Genomic DNA, 15,768 nt, shown 5'->3' with positions numbered 1-15,768 from the left:
AGTCCTTTTTTTACTATGTCTGTAGTTGAATATATTTACACTGACTTATTATTACAAGGTGCTTCACATCATTATACCTAATGTGTCAGATATTTTCAATCTGTTGAGTTTGATCCTCGAGGATCAGGACACAAACAGACACAAAGTGACTTCAATCATTACTTGTATTCATAACACACATATCAAATATGCTGACACGTACTGTCTGTGACCTGGATCAGGAGAGGCCTGTGGCGCCCTCTACAGACTACACACTACTGCCTTTATATTGTTTTATTAAAATTAATACAAACCTTTCTGAAGCAGCTCGTCCTGTAGTACAGGGTCAGGAAGGGGGGGGGGGGGGGGTGAGACATGGACAGGTCACCAGTCAATAAGAAACAGGAAGATTAACCAGACATCAAATGTTTTTTTGTCCTAAAGCATGACATTTCCATAGATAGATAGATAGATAGATAGATAGATAGATAGATTTTCCTGGTCTATGTTCCCAGTTTGTTCCTCATTTCCTCCAGCAGGGGTCTCAGCAGGAAAATGTGGGAGGAATAATAACTGCAGGGATCTGAGTCAGCAGCGGTCTGTCTGTCTGCTGCTCCTCAAACTTCCGTGGACGACTTCAGCTTCACAAACCCTAACATTGAGCCTCTCATTGTTCACGATGCGTGGATTTATTTAACACTGAAAGAAAGCAGATCGAGTCTCTGAGAGGAGAATCTGCAGAGGAGGGAAGTGAAGCGACCATCCGGACTCTCTGAGGTATCCCTAACACCCTAACATCTCCACAGAGCTTTTTATAAGTTTAAAGTTTCTAGAACGACTCGCAGCGTGTTTGATGTATCAGTAAATTCACAGTTTCTCCGTCAGTTTTCAAAGTTTATGTATAAAGTCGCCACGTTTCAGTTTTCTGTCGCATCGAACACGGTAAAGTAGAGTTGTTGTTAAGCTTTGATGAACAATAGGATTAAATGAAGTCCACACAGTAAGTGGATCAGCTCTGATTACAGCTGTCTGACTCTGTGTGACTAAAACACGGCGCTGGGTCTGAGCCTGGAGGCGTCTACACACTGACAGGCCGGCAGGGTAATGTGGGGTGCAGGCTATGTCCTGGAGTCCAGAGGAAGACAGTCAATGAGACCTGAAAGAGAGATGAAGATATTTAGAGTCTTATTAGTTTGATTGCTTCAAGCAAACTCTTGTTATTCACCCTCTTTCCTCTTCTTCTTCCGTACGTTTTTTGGCGCAGCGTATCTTCAGCATACATTGATCGAGTTCAGCCATTCAACTATCAAAATGTTCATCTCACAGAGGACATTCCGGGTCAACTTCAAGGTTTTTTCAAAAAATTATAATTTTTCAAATATTAAGCAATTTCGGTGTCATTTTGAACATGGGAGTGTATGAGAGTGACCTTCAACGAGGATCATCTGCCAAATGTATCTCCTACAACTTTCAAGCTACAGACTCCATTTAGTCTTAAAACGCTCACGAGATGCTGCTCTATCAAACTTGTATTCAGAATTTTCTAATTCCGAATCGTTTCCGCGCGCCAGGCTCTCAAAGTCGGATTGGTTTGTGACGTCTCCTCTGAGTTTAACATCAGTGTGTATTGCGCGGAATGTTGGGAGCCAGAGTGGATGATGTCATCACTCAGAGTGGAGAGAGGCTGAGGAGATGCCTAAAAAAATCTCTCTAACCTGCGCTCAGGCCTGCACCTTCCATCTGACTGGGATACATTTTATATCAGTTCGAAGGAACACTCGTTAGCTTTTTGAAGGTGTGACTCTTAAAACTCCACACCAAACCGTTTTGCCCGTACAGCCAGCTGTTCGGGGAGAGTGCCGGTCATTCTTCCATTAAGACATAATGTAAAACCAAAAACAGAGAAGCAGAGCAGCCATATTTTCTAATTTGCCGCCATCTCCACACCTTTGACATCATAGACATAAAAATGATACTGTGTTGTAGAGCAACTTCTTGCGATTCTCATGGTGTCCATATTTTTTGTCTTAAGGCTTCGGTTTGGACAAAACCAGAAGTTGTTTAGAGGGTGTTTTTACATTGGAAATGCAATAGGAGGGGGACAGAGAGAGTTGATACATTCAGGTTGCCATGGATACAGGCAGGCAGGCAGGGCTGTTACCATGGAGACAGGCTGACACTAGAAGCATACAAAGCAGCCATATGTTTAGTCTTTATCAGACTTTAAGCATTATATCTGTCATATTGATCATCCTTCAGCTGTATACTACTTTTCCACACTCAAATCACATTCTTTAAGGTCAGTGACTTCATACTGTTCTTGTTCTTTTATATTGTCATCAGCTTTTTATCTTTTATATTCAGATTTAAACAGTTAAAATCGTCACATTTATGTTTGATTGCAAATATAGAAATGTCAACATACAGAAAAAGTCCCAACTAATTCAACTTTTCAATATAAGATAACATCTGAAGACATTCGGTGGGATATAATCATTACTTGAATATTAGTTAAATAATCAATAGTTTACCTGATTTTAAACATGATACCTCTGTCTGTCCTCAGTGTTTGTTCCCTTCCAGGCTTCATGTCTGTACGAGTTTCAGCCATGAGTGTCCTTCCTCCGGTCAGACGGGACCGGATCATCGCTCAGCTCCCTCAGGTAAAGACAGCCGTCGCTGTGACCCGGCCCTCTCTTTAACACAGCTCCCATCCTCACAGTCCTGTCTTCAGTGTTTCAGGAAAGAGGCCGCTCTGCACACTAAGGCTGACTTCAACAACAAAGTGAGGACGGCCTGCCAGGAGCAGCGGACGGGCACCGTGGGGCGAGTACACGGACCTGATGTCAGGTTGTGTGGTGTGCTTCAGGTGGCTCGTACTGACTTGTTGCTTCTTGTTTTGTTCTTTTTAGCAGATTCAAAATATCAAAGGTCATTGTGGTGGGTGATCTGGCTGTGGGGAAAACCTGCCTGATTAATAGGTAAGTCACTGTGACAGCAGGCTGAGGAGGGATTCTGGGAAATGAATGACTCAGAGAGCATGCTGCTGCTTAAAGGAGGCACAGTCACTGAGTGTACACCGGTCTTTATCATCTCAGGTTTTGCAAAGACACCTTCGATAAGAACTACAAGGCGACGATCGGCGTTGACTTTGAGATGGAGCGCTTCGAGGTGTTGGGCGTCCCCTACAGCCTGCAGCTGTAAGTCTGATCTGGACTGTTTTTATTCATCCACACTGAAGGGTCGGAAGTCACAGAAGTGTTTCTCTGTGTGTAACAGCTGGGACACTGCGGGCCAGGAGAGGTTCAAGTGCATCGCCTCTACCTACTACAGAGGAGCTCAGGGTGGGTTTCACGTTAAACACAGAGGAGAAAACTGTCCGGCCGGCCGCTCACATATGTTCTTCTCTCCTGCAGTTGTGATCATTGCGTTTGACGTAAACGATGTTGCCTCTTTGGGTCACACAAGGTAAGCTCACTCATCATTCTCCAACTGCTTTCCTTGGCTTTGTGGATTTGATGGCATGTCTTCCTGTGTGCAGGCAGTGGCTGGAAGATGCCCTGAAAGAGAACGACCCCACCGCCGTGCAGCTGTTCCTCGTGGGCACAAAGAAAGACCTGAGCGTATGTCCCTGACTGTTTAAAGAGGACGAGCCTGCAGACGTTTCTGTTGTTTGTACTGGAGTCAGATGTGAAGTGTTTGGGTGAAGGCCAGCAGCACAAAGCGTTTGTGTCCTAGGTTTAAACCTCAGGAATGTTTCTGCTCCTTCACTGAACCACACAGACGGAGACAGGGACATTACTGTGGTCACTTTGGCCAAAAGTTTGTCGTTTTGGAAGTGTCTTATGGACGTTTCTGTGTTTGAATGTCCATCTGTAGCATTTACAGAGACATACATGTATGTACATTGATGTATAGATTAGAAAAGCAGCACATATTCACATTTAGGAAACTGTATGCAGCACATTTTAGACTTTGATTATGCTGAATTGTGGGTAATGTAGTTGCAGAGGAAATAGTTGAAATATTTTACAGTTCTCTTTTTTGACTCTAGTTGTTGTCTGATGTGACAGAAATTTTAGTTACCGCTTGGACAAACTGAGCACCTTAAAGTTCGGAGTCTGGTCTTAAAGTTCACTTTAATGAGCATTTTTTTATTTGGTTCTTTTAAAGCCAGCAGGAAAATGACTAACCTATTAAGTGTAAGCTTTATGTTGAGCTCTGTGGTTTGTCCGACAGTCTCCTGCGCAGTATTCTCAGATCGAACAAGACGCCATCAAACTAGCAGATGAAATCCGAGCAGAGTACTGGGCTGTGTCGTCACTGACAGGTGAGATTCAAAGTGAAGTGGTTTGGGTCTTGGGTTTCTGTTTAGACCCTGACAGATCTGTGTCTCCTGCAGGGGAGAACGTGCGGGAGTTCTTCTTCAGAGTTGCATCGATGGCCTTTGAGACCAACGTTCTGGCCGAGCTGGAGAAAAGTGGATCGAGGAAAATCGGAGACGTTGTCAGTGAGTATCCAACTCAGGGAAATCATCATCTTTGTCTTTACATAGTTTAACAAGCAGCGTTGTGTGTCCGTCAGAAATTAACAGCGCACCAAACAATCTGTACACCACATCTAAGAAGAAACAGCCCAACTGCTGCCAGTAAGGATGAGGAGGAGGAGGAGGAGGAGGATGGCCGTCCAGCTGAAGGGGACGGACTTCTGCGGTTGGGGCAGAAGGAGGGACGCTTCACTTCCTGAGGTGTTTAAACTCAGTTTTTCCTGGCCCAAAAAAGAGTTTTCCTCCCGGGGATGTGTGCTCACTTTGACGTGTAGGGGAGACCCACACAGTGACTGGACTGGTACTGCCCAAATGCCAAAGAACGACCGTGGATACTTTCTTCACAAACTGTAGGGCTAAAGTTTAATCTTCAGCTTTGCTGCTGTAGTTTGTTTTACAATCAAGATTATTCTACAAATAATAATAATACTCTGCTTGTATTACAGGACTGTTTACGTGGTACTTAATATTTTAGGTTTTATTTTTTATGACTTTGTATTTCTGTCCTGTCTCTCCTCCTCTGACCCATCAGAATTACATTTTCCCTCCATTGAAATCAATGACTGATTTTGTGTTTCATACGAAAATTGAAATGTGTCCATGTGAATGTTTACCATTTTTTTAAACATTAAAAAAAGAAAATAAATCCTATCTAAGTGTTTGAATTATTCAAAGTGCCTCTTTTACAGAGTTAGTAATGATTTTGCTGTATTTTGTTAAAAAAGATTTGTGCAGATAAACTCTCAGCTGATGTTTCCTCTTCACTGAATCATGTCTACTTTGGGAAACTTTTGAAGGAGTCCAGATGTTTGCCATCGATTTGGCTCTGCAGCTCTTCAGGGATGCAGTGAGAGAATTTGTAGTTTTCTTTGATCCACTTCCCTCCTTCAGTGTTTTCGATGGCCACGGCTGCCACACCTGTGGCCAGCAGAGGGCGGTGTTAACAGCCTTTGTTAAACTATGCGGTGTAATGATGTTATTGTGTTGACAGACCTATGACTGTGGCTCCCAGCCTTTCTACCAGCTGGATGGCAGCCTTCATTGTGCCTCCGGTCTCGATCCATTGATCCACCAACAACACCCTTACACCTGCAGCAGGACACACACACACACCGTGAACAGAGGCACTCAATGCTCCCATATTATACTCCATTTAACCCCTTATGACATCATAAGGGGCTGTTGTACACACCTGTTCAAGCAGCCTTTTTGGAAAATGAATAAAGCAAAGAAACTAAAGCTACAGACTCTTTTCATATTTTGTGTGTCTGTAAACACACTGAGGAAATCGTGATGTAAAACATTTTAATCAAATTTATGCATATTATGTATTATTGTGGCCATTATGGCTGTGTAGGCCATGCTGACTTTGAACTTAACAGCAGATTTTCTGAGAGAAAAACAGCATTTGTTGTTTCATTGGACTCAAACTGAAATCAGCTGCTTGCCATTTTGCTCATTTACTCATCATCCTGCAGATTAACAACAAATCAACAGCAGGTGGCGCTGTGTCACCAGGAATAAATGGCACCACAGGAGACCTGTAGGTCGGGGATTGTTGAGTCAGATCAGTTGATGGTCAAGGTGGAGTTAATTTTTGTCCTTATTTTAAAGAATTAAATTAAGAATCAGGTTCAGCTTCTCAGCATCACATTTCTGTTTAAAACTAACACAGTGGTGCTTAGACTTCATGTGTTGCTTTTTAGTAAAAACTGAATGTTTCATAAAACTATAACTACATGTGTTAATGTGTATGATGACCCTGAGGTCTCCAAACATTCTTCTTCTTTTCCGGGAAAAGTGTAGCTTGGTTGAAGGTAGAAATAAAGATTAACCTGGTTTTAGCACATCCAGTCTTACTTCCATAGTCTTTTCTCTGCCTGTGTAATCGCTGTAGTTCTGGCTCTGGGTTGCAACACACAGATGACCAGCTTTACGAAAAGCCAGGAAGCCTTTTCCAAGAGTGGTGGCAACGGATGCCCCTGAAAACAAAACATTCATTCACATTCACAAAACAATGACTTAAAGGAGAAACCTACACACTGCCATGCTGTGTCTATGTGTGTGTGTGTGAGAGAGGCAGAGTTCAGAGGAGTCTAACTTAAAATCTAAATTTAGAATCTGATGGGTCAGGTTTCCCAGCTCATGCACAAGCAGAGTAACAACCTCTTAAAATAAAGTTAGTTTGAATCCTGACTGCTCTGAACTCTCCATTTATTTGCTCTCTGAAGATGTTTTTGTACCGAGAATGAATCCCATTGCATCAATCCCGGCAACCAGGTCAATGGTGTCGCTGTGGAACGGACTGAGCAGGTCTTTGACGCAGTCAGCCAGAGCCTGGATCAGGAACAGAGAGGCTGAATCCAAGGTGTGCACAGGATAAACACACACACTGTGTGTAATAGATGAGGTATAGGCTACCTGTGAGTTGCAGTAGAGCCTGGATGGATCCAGCCAGGCGAACTCTGGACCTTTGGCGTTGGGGGCCATCAGGGAAAGGTACCATCCTTTCGGCCTGTCTGCAGGAACGACCAACACGTCCATTAGAAGAGCTGTCTGCGCTGTGAGAGGAACAAACCAGGGTGAATGAACTGGACTGTGAATGAGAGAGTCGCTCAGATCAGGTTCCAGCGGGGTGACCGGTGGGCGGGTGGGGGCTGTTAATAACACTGGACAGAGTTACTGATTCTCCCTGGAGTCTGTGCAGGATTTCTTATCCTCTAAATCAAGTCAGGTAGCTCTCCTGGTAGGGCGGGCTTCGCATGTACTGTACTGAGGCTTGTCATGGCAATTCAGAGATCCTGAAATGATTATTGAAAAGTTATGTTTTATTACATGCATAGGGGGAGAAGTACATCAAACAGGTTTGCCAGTTCTCTGTGGTTCTTCGCTGAGCAGGAAAAAACCTTAATGTGCATCACAAAAGACGAATCTAACCTTACACCTATATCTCATCCTGGGATGTTATCCTCTGCTAGCAAACTTTTATCACACATTGTTTCAGACATCTTGGCTACATGGTGACCTTCTATGAGTGCAAGGCAGACACAGTTCCTCTGTCACAATCACATTTTTCAGTCACATCAGAATAAACATTATACATGGACAGCAATGGATACAGACATGATGGATTCAGTATTTTTCTACTACACTAGTTCTTTAAGTACTGTAATTATCATCAGAATGTGCACAAATAAATGTGATTATGTCAGCTAGCTGGGCTGTCTGCACTTGTGTAATCCCATCCTTTCCCACTATATAGACCATGGAGTCAGTGTATACTGTCAACACTGCCCATATTCTAATGCATATTTAATACAAACAATGTTGGTGTCCAGTACAAAAATCATCAAACAGTTAACCTACTCAATAAGATGTGTGATCAGGCTCTTATAGGCACAGCAACAGTGGCCACATCTATGCAGTACAGAAAAGTGCTACTGTTTCTTCTGATGCCTGTATGCACAATTGTTCCTCACACTGGTTCTTTAATTGGCTTTTAGGTGACAAATATGAACAAAACTACCACAGCACATCACAATTAAAGCAGCAGCATCTCAGTTATTTAACAGACATGGTGAACACTTCAGAAAAAATGCTTTGAGTCACTTTTTACAAACTGCTGCTTTAACTTTCAGGAGGACTGCTGCAGGCACTGGGCTATAATTGATTGACTGACTGAAGTGTGACTAAAGATCCAATAAAAATGTTAATCCTTGCCTCACGCATGCATCACATTGTTATTGTAAATGCTGCTCAGAGGTGCTGTCACCAGAGGATCCGTGTATGAATAAGCTTATGTTAGGATCATATTCACTGCAGGGGAAACATGACTCTGTATTCACAGGAGACTTCCAGGTTCTCAGACTGGAAAAGTTATTAAACAAAATAATATCAGAAATTTCATCTGACATTTGAGCAACACAGTTCAAGCTGAGCTGCAGACCAAGTTTTCCACGTCCTGCCAACATAAAACTTTCTCACAGGCTGGCTGGATGTAAACCCAGTGACCTGACAGTACATGTTGTACCTGTGGGCTGCTGGATCCTCCTCCTGGCCCCTGGTATTTCTTAATAACCTCATACTTCTTGATGGGGGTTACCTCATCTGTCACTGCTGTGTTCTTCTTTTTATTGCCTGTTTCAGTGACTTCTGCTATTGGTGCTGTTAGACCGGGTGCAGGCTGATGGGACTTCTCATCTTTGGGCACTAAAAAAACAATACTGTCAGATCTACTTGCTGCAAAGTAAACTACTTATTGATTCCACTACAGTCATGAGTCAGTTCTCCATAATCATCCTGTGAAAATGAGTTGTATTATCTCATGATGACAGAATGAAAAAAACTCTGTGCTCAGTGCACACTGTTTGAGCTCGTGCTTACATGTGCTAAACTCTTGGGATGAGTTTCACCTAGCAAGAATCAAACACACCTCTCTGTGTGCCCTGTGGAGAGTTAGTGACTCCTCTTGACCAACAGCAGGATTATTAGCCTCATTGTTTTGCCCCAGATCCCTCCTCCGGAGATCACTTTAATTCATGAGAACCTTTTTTTTCTTTTTTTTCCACTCCTCCTAGATGTGGTCGAATGTTGCCTCTGGTGATTTTACATCATTTCTCTCCGCCTTCCTGCAATCGGATTTCAGTGCCTTGAGTAGGCTGGATCTCCGCCTCTAGAGCTCCTAGTAAGACCAGCCATGTGACAAAACACTGGGCTGATTAGAAATGCAACCTGACAAGAGGGATTTCTTTTCTTTCGGGGAAAAGTCAGCAGCTCACAGATGGAGAGGATGGTGCTCTGCATCAGTCTCTGGTGAGGAAGCAGTGAAAAAACATACACATAGTTCAGATATTAGGTATAAAAATCTCACACAGCTAAAACTAACAGCAATGAGAACATAAAGATAATAAATCTATCCTTTTTTTGCACGGAAACTAATCAAGTTTTGTTATGTGCACAACTGAATATTATTTCCATATGTTTTTGCATGCTTCTCTTTTCACTTTACAAAACATATACCAGCTTGCATCAGTCATTTTGGTCTTAAACTTCCCCCTCCTTTATTCGTCACAACAATCAGCAAATATTCACTGCATTAAAATTAGATTTCAAAAATCATATAAATATCTCCTCATATGTACTATGAGGTGCCGCCTTCTGCGGATACCTGGGAGCCGAGCAGTCAGCTGATGCCTCCATTGTTTTAATGAGGTCTATCTGAGTCTACCTTCAGACTTTGAGGCCCTTCTGTCACTCAGTGCGCTTTGCGTGCGACAGAGCCAACCTTTCTCCACATTCCTCAATGAAAGAGTTTTGTCCCTACATTGTGATTTAGGTCATCACCAATTCAGCGCTTGTTTTGTGGCATTTGAAAGATGTCCAATCTCCAGGCTTGGCACACATCACCCCATGCCTGTTACCATGGGAAGTGGAGGCAAACTAGAACCTCCTCCATGCGTGTTCCCAAAGTAAATCTCCACTGTCTGGGGGGTGAGCTAAGGGGGGTTGGGAGGTAACTTTCGGCCATTTCTCTCTCTCTCTCTCTCTCTCCCTCTCTGCGCAGTGAAAGGTGGACGCTCTGCACACCCACAGATTAACTCTCTCCTGCATGGGCTCTGCAGCGAGATACCATACCTGCTCATTGTAGACAAAGATACACGCTGCCCAGGCTAAAGAGGTTAATCCTGCTGGCTCCTCCCAGCAGGGCCATTCATCATGTTAATAATCGCACCACTTGGGCTTCGCCTTAAAAGTAGGAAAGCTGCGCGAGAGCGCCGGAAAACCGCGAGGAGCTGTCTCCGTTACGCGTGGTGCTGAAAGTGCCGCATCATGTGGTCGGTCTTCTTTGTCTTCCTGTCTTATTTGGACAGAAACGTCGTCAGGAGTGACTTCCTGCGCGCGCTGGACGCAGAGAAGGAGAGCAAAGAGATGTTCTCCATGCTCAACAGCACCTTGTGCGCAAAGATGTCCATCGTGGGGGAGAATTTCCTCTACCAGGTGTCTGACGGAGCGGAGGTGGTGCGCTCTGTCGTCAGTCCCGCCGGGAAGCTTGTGGGCTGTTCCGTCATCGTGAACCAGATGCAGGTGAAATCCTTCATGCACGAGTGCAGGTTGGGGCTGAAGGAAAAGAGAGCCACGCGGCAGCTGGAGACGCGTTATGTGCGCATGGATGAAGCCAAGCTGATGTGCCGGGAGTTTAAAGAGAGGTCGGAGCGCAGCGGCAGGGTGAGACAGGGTGACAGCGGTGAGTCAGCGCTGCAGGACAAGACTCTGAAAAGGTCCAAGAGAGGCTTCACTTATCCTGGGACCCTGTGGTGCGGAGCCGGTAACATGGCTGACACATACGACCAGCTGGGTAGGTGGAGCTGATCGATTTTTGTGTTATATAGGTTTGTGTCAAACATCCATGATAACAGTGAGTTCATCTTTGCAGGAGAGTTTGCAGACACTGACAGCTGCTGCCGCACTCACGACCACTGCTCTCATGTCATCCACGCCTTCTCCACCAACTACGGCTACACCAATTTCAAATGGTACCCCATCTGTCACTGTGACTGTGACAACGCGTGAGTAACTATACGTCATATTACTGATGCAATATCACAACAAAGCCCAGGTGTATATGAAGAATAATAGCTTCTGCCCACATATCTGGAGACAGAACTGCTGTTGCAAATGTGTGCAAATTATAGACAGGACCCAAATGTAAAAAAATGCCTCAGAATTACAAATCTGACAAAACCCTGGTAGACAACATCAATACATTTCACAGATATTACTCTGCAGATCTTGCAGACTGTACATCTGTAGTTCTGTGGAGCCTTACTTGAGTCTGCTGGGTAATGTGCACGCTCTTATGCTCATGCATTTGAAATTGGGGCAGAACCAATAGAAGCCAAGAAAATGGCAGAAAAGCTGTTTGAGGTTATGAAACGGTTTTAACCTTAATCACAATCTTTTTCTAAATCTGATCAGTTTGATACAGAACATGAGCCCCAGTCTTCTGGGTGAAACTCTGGTCTTGGTTTACGACCGCCCCCTGGTGACCAACAGTCTCCTTCTGAACGGCTGCACAGATCAAACAGCATCTTTATTTCCTTGCAGGATGAAGGCCTGTCTGAGGAAAGTCAACGACACGTCCTCCAGGGTTGTTGGTCAGGCATTCTTCAATGTCATCGGTGTTCCTTGCTTTGAGCTTGCCTACGAGGAACAGTGTGCAGAGCGCCACTGGTATGGCATGTGAGTATCAGAGTAAACTTAGAGTAAATGGATTAGCTGCTGAGCTTTGTGTTGATTTCTGAATACAAACACCTCCTCCTCTCTGCTCTCCCCCCAAGGTGTAAACGCTATGAGAAGCTCCCTCTCGCTGTCATGCAAAATGCGGTGCCGTATGACTTTGGGGGCATTGATGTCATTGATGAGCTGACTCTGGCTCCTCCCAAGTCAAAAGATTCCAAGAAAAGCAGCGAAGAAGAAAAAACAGAGAGTCCCACTCAGTCTACGATATCAGGCCCTGAAGAACCTTCACTCAGAAATGTTGTCACTGCAGCTGAGGACTTCATCAAGGTTCTCGCTACCGTCTCTACGTCTCAGAGCTCCAGCACTGATTCAGAGAAAGGTGAGGCACAAGGCTCAGAGAAGAAGAAGAGGAAGAACAAAGGGAAGAAGAAGAAACCAGCCAAAAAGCAAAAGGGAAAAGGAAAGGGTAGAAAGAGGAAGCAGAAAGCAGACACAGTGGTTAAATTAGAGGAGGGAGCTGCAGTTTCACCCTCAGCCAGCAAAGCAGAGGAAGTCAACGCTCTGAGTAACTTCATCAGCGAGGTGCACAGACACGACCAGCCGAGCAGAAAACCTAACGGAGTCAGTGACAGCGAATATGACCTGGCAGGCAAAGACGAGCCCAATCAAGTCATGAAAGATGAACAAGCCCCGGATAGGGAGACAGCTCCCATTACAGCAGGCAGGAGGATGCCAGCAAAGTCACACACTGGAGTGAAGACAGAAGGAAACACTCTCTGTCCGAGCATAGAGACTGTCATTCCAAACAGAAGGCAAAGGAAAGGGAGGAGGAGGAAGAAGAGCTGGAAAACTCCTCTTCCCTGTCCTGAAGTGCTTGTTACAAACACGACAGATGACACAAGAGCTGCTTCTGTTGCCAGCATCATTACCATAAGCCCAACAGCACGGCCCGAGCCACAAAGCTTCAGCAGAGACACTGAAAAGCGACCTGTCGTTAGCGCTGCTAGTAGCCCCATTGTAATCCTTAAAGTCAAAAGGAACAGGTCAAAGGAGAGAGGAGACACAGAGGAGAGAAAGAAAAGGAGGAAAGCCAGCTCCGCCACTGCCATTGTCCCCCTGGCCCAACAAAATTCCTCTGTGGACAATCTGAAAGTGATCCCTCCAACCGGGGCTCCCACAGCAGCAGTGTTGATCCCCACCACGGTGAGGCAGCTTTCACACAGGCCGGACGTTTACAGTGGTAGGATCCAAGTTACAACTGTGAACTCTTCTTTTAGTGTTTTGAAAAGGCAGAGGTCAAAAGAGAGAGGACTGAGAAACAGAAGGAGGAAAATGCCTCCTTCCAGTGCCTCTCACAGCAGCTCTGACAATGTGCCCCCTGTTCCCACTACTCCAGACATGACTGTGTCGCTGAACCTCCCTGCTGTGGCAGAAGAAACTGAAACTCCCACTGAATGGAGGCTTTTCACAACAGCTGCCTCTACTATCAGCACAAAGCGCCACTGGCAGAGACCCAGAAAGAAAGCTGCTGTCGTTGGCGGATCGCTTTCTGTCCCCAAACAAACGGTGACACTGACAACCACGCCAGCCAACGTCGCCACCACTCAAGTCCTCAGATCTGAGAAGCCCCGCATCACCACCTCAGCAGCACCCGTCATCAGTCCGCTTCAGATATCTATTGAGAAGGCACGGGCACAGTTCACCAGGAAGAAGAGACGGAAAGCAGCATCATTCAGCAGACAGCAGTGAGCTGTGTGGTGCACATGATGCTAAAGAAAACTTTTAGTCGGCTGTAGCTCCTGCTGATCAGAGAAACACACATCATGATGTCATGGCATTAAATTATTCAGCATGATTTTTTCGGGCTGAGTTAAATCACAGGAATGGAGAAAATCAAGGATCATGCTAATGAAACACTACACTGCATGTCAAAATAAAATTTTGAATGATTTTAACTGTGGTGCTTCATTTTATGTCCTGTTAATAAAGCAAACACAAACTATTTATTTTACTCTACACTAGGGTCCAGATCCCCTTTAAACTGAATTTTCTGAAACAGAAAACATACACTAAGATGTAATTTGTAAAGTACTAAACAGAGCCTGATATACACATAGGTCCTTAATAAGGCCCATACTGATACATGATGGCCAATATTAACTTTTACAGATCAGAATATAGAAAAAAATGTTGGTGGTAACTTAAGAAATCATGTTATCTTACAGTTACAAGTGTTTACTAGAATCCTCTGTATGTTTACAATGAGAAAATAGGCCTATATTAATAGTAACTTGCTAACAGTGCAGGAAAATTGATAAATAATAATTCTCCTGTCTTGTCCCTGACAACCATCATGTTTCTCATGCTGTGTATGTTGTATATATGCATGTACCAGAAAGATTTAAGTTTTCAGACATTAGGATAAAAGAAAATATACCCCTTCACTCAGCATGTTATATTATTAACTGGACTCCACTCAGTGGTTTGTTTGTTAGCTCGTTATTTAGCTACTACGCTAGCAGTGCTTATCTGCAGTCAGCTATGTAGACCACTACCTTAAGTAATATTAGGCCACTGTGCTCTGATCAACCACTTCAACTGTAACTGAGTTAATCCTATTTTGTAGGCTAACACTATAACATGTTCTTCATTACTACCCAACACAACACTGACTTTTTCTAAAGGTTGGATGCAAAAATGATCAACTCAATGATCAGTGGTTACTAAAAACACAATACAAAACACATTAACATTAATGTAAATCTAACCATCTGCATCCATCTGCTAGTGGCAGCTTCAAACCAGGCCTCGAGAGAGAAACATCAACTTGATTTAAATCTGATTTTAGGTTTTTGTGACTTATTTTTTGAAAAGAAAACAGACTTCACGTCCTCTGCTCTCATGTTTGAGGGGACTGAGGACTTTGGTCGTACAGCTGCCACCCCTATGTGTGATTTAAGGTCACATTCTCCACAGGCACTCATTACTTTCACCTCTTACCAATGAGGGTTGTAACACCCAGCGCAGAGGCTGAAATCCTCCAGGTCAGCTGACTATCACATGCATACATAAGACGACTTTCTCTGGATGAGTTTGGAAGTTCGGTGTGTCTGAATTAGACCACATGCACATCTGACACTGCTAAAATGTGATCTGACATGTTCAGGAAAGATTTTTCACCACAGCAGTGAAAAAAAAAACCAGCAGGGGCAACTGTAACAATGCAGACTTTCATGCTACAGCTCAACTTCTCAGATTTTTTGGAAGACATCCAAACATTTAAAGGAGCTTGGCTTTCACACACAATCATTAGCTGAAACGGCAGAGTGGCTAACACAGTCGGATGTGAGATAAAGAGATTTCTCAAAGTGAGGAGGAAAGGGGGGGGGGGGGGGGGGGCAGGAATTTTCCATTTCTTTAGAGTACTTATACAGTAAGTACATATAATTAGATACATATAAAAAGAAGAGAAACAAACATTTTAACATGAAGGCCTAATGTGATGGAGTCTCTTTTAAAGGCAGCCTCAAGTGGCCATTTGAGAAACTGCAGTTGTTTTGTTATGGACATGGCTTCATTTCTGCACAAACTGGAATCTGCGTCTATTTCTATAACTCAGATTCATATTGACTATAATTTGAATCACGGCCTAAAAAGATGATCCAACATTGCTGTAAAATTCAAGCATCTTCCAAACCTTTATGTGCAGCTGGAGCCTGCTCTCCTGGGCTTCAGTTGGACGCCCGCTGTGCAGGGGTCGTGTTTGGGTTGTGACCTCTGATTGCTGCAGCAGCGATGCCTTTGAACATCTTAGAGGGTGCTGATTGATCCGGTCGAGCAGAAAAACACACAAATGTAGTTTAGGAGAGGGTTTGGTAATGAGGACATCACGCTCTGTGGCATTAGAACCCACTAATCCATTATGTTGACCAAATACAGCAGCAAATGTATTACATGAGATTTAAACTGATTGATGCTAGAGAAAGTGGCTGTTCTTGTTCTTA

The 15,768-nt window shown here is 44.0% G+C and overlaps 3 protein-coding genes across 5 annotated transcripts; 2 read left to right on the top strand and 1 right to left on the bottom strand.

Moving 5' to 3' along the window:
• The first annotated feature begins 548 nt into the window (after nt 1-548).
• On the top strand, nt 549-5,193 carry rab34a (RAB34, member RAS oncogene family a). 3 transcript variants are annotated; one of them, XM_028419097.1, is made up of 11 exons: nt 549-756; nt 2,563-2,642; nt 2,714-2,805; nt 2,892-2,960; nt 3,078-3,179; nt 3,259-3,323; nt 3,396-3,447; nt 3,521-3,602; nt 4,219-4,309; nt 4,382-4,489; nt 4,564-5,193. In XM_028419097.1, exons 2-11 carry the CDS (start codon nt 2,568-2,570, stop codon nt 4,629-4,631), a joined length of 804 nt encoding a protein of 267 aa, XP_028274898.1. In that variant the 5' UTR covers nt 549-756; nt 2,563-2,567; the 3' UTR covers nt 4,632-5,193. The 3 variants fall into 3 exon arrangements, with proteins under 3 accessions (XP_028274898.1, XP_028274899.1, XP_028274897.1); XM_028419098.1 differs by having other exon boundaries at nt 2,546-2,642; nt 2,895-2,960; XM_028419096.1 differs by having other exon boundaries at nt 2,546-2,642.
• Nucleotides 4,104-7,141, bottom strand: LOC114444492 (adenine phosphoribosyltransferase). The gene is made up of 5 exons (XM_028419100.1): nt 6,947-7,141; nt 6,769-6,862; nt 6,361-6,507; nt 5,519-5,614; nt 4,104-5,443 (listed from the first exon to the last, which is right to left on the bottom strand). Exons 1-5 carry the CDS (start codon nt 7,067-7,069, stop codon nt 5,301-5,303), a joined length of 603 nt encoding a protein of 200 aa, XP_028274901.1. The 5' UTR covers nt 7,070-7,141; the 3' UTR covers nt 4,104-5,300.
• A 3,178-nt stretch (nt 7,142-10,319) lies between these two features.
• On the top strand, nt 10,320-13,640 carry proca1 (protein interacting with cyclin A1). The gene is made up of 4 exons (XM_028420048.1): nt 10,320-10,880; nt 10,959-11,091; nt 11,630-11,764; nt 11,863-13,640. Exons 1-4 carry the CDS (start codon nt 10,355-10,357, stop codon nt 13,511-13,513), a joined length of 2,445 nt encoding a protein of 814 aa, XP_028275849.1. The 5' UTR covers nt 10,320-10,354; the 3' UTR covers nt 13,514-13,640.
• The last annotated feature ends 2,128 nt before the right edge of the window (nt 13,641-15,768 follow it).

The sequence above is a fragment of the Parambassis ranga genome, chromosome 13, assembly GCF_900634625.1.
Source record: "Parambassis ranga chromosome 13, fParRan2.1, whole genome shotgun sequence".
NCBI classification, from domain to species: domain Eukaryota; kingdom Metazoa; phylum Chordata; class Actinopteri; family Ambassidae; genus Parambassis; species Parambassis ranga.
Note: the sequence above shows the minus strand (reverse complement) of the source record. Positions and strands in the feature narration are given on the sequence as shown.

Coding starts and splice junctions, on each gene's coding strand:
- LOC114444492 (XM_028419100.1), bottom strand. CDS start 7,069: ATGGACGTGTTGGTCGTTCCTGCAGACAGGCCGAAAGGATGGTACCTT. Junction 6,508..6,768: donor TGCAATGGGATTCATTCTCG/GTACAAAAACAT, acceptor TTTTGTTTTCAG/GGGCATCCGTTGCCACCACT. Junction 5,444..5,518: donor GCTGGGAGCCACAGTCATAG/GTCTGTCAACAC, acceptor TGCTGGCCACAG/GTGTGGCAGCCGTGGCCATC.
- proca1 (XM_028420048.1), top strand. CDS start 10,355: ATGTGGTCGGTCTTCTTTGTCTTCCTGTCTTATTTGGACAGAAACGTC. Junction 10,881..10,958: donor TGACACATACGACCAGCTGG/GTAGGTGGAGCT, acceptor TCATCTTTGCAG/GAGAGTTTGCAGACACTGAC. Junction 11,092..11,629: donor CACTGTGACTGTGACAACGC/GTGAGTAACTAT, acceptor ATTTCCTTGCAG/GATGAAGGCCTGTCTGAGGA.
- rab34a (XM_028419097.1), top strand. CDS start 2,568: ATGTCTGTACGAGTTTCAGCCATGAGTGTCCTTCCTCCGGTCAGACGG. Junction 3,324..3,395: donor CTACTACAGAGGAGCTCAGG/GTGGGTTTCACG, acceptor TCTCTCCTGCAG/TTGTGATCATTGCGTTTGAC. Junction 3,603..4,218: donor GCACAAAGAAAGACCTGAGC/GTATGTCCCTGA, acceptor TTTGTCCGACAG/TCTCCTGCGCAGTATTCTCA.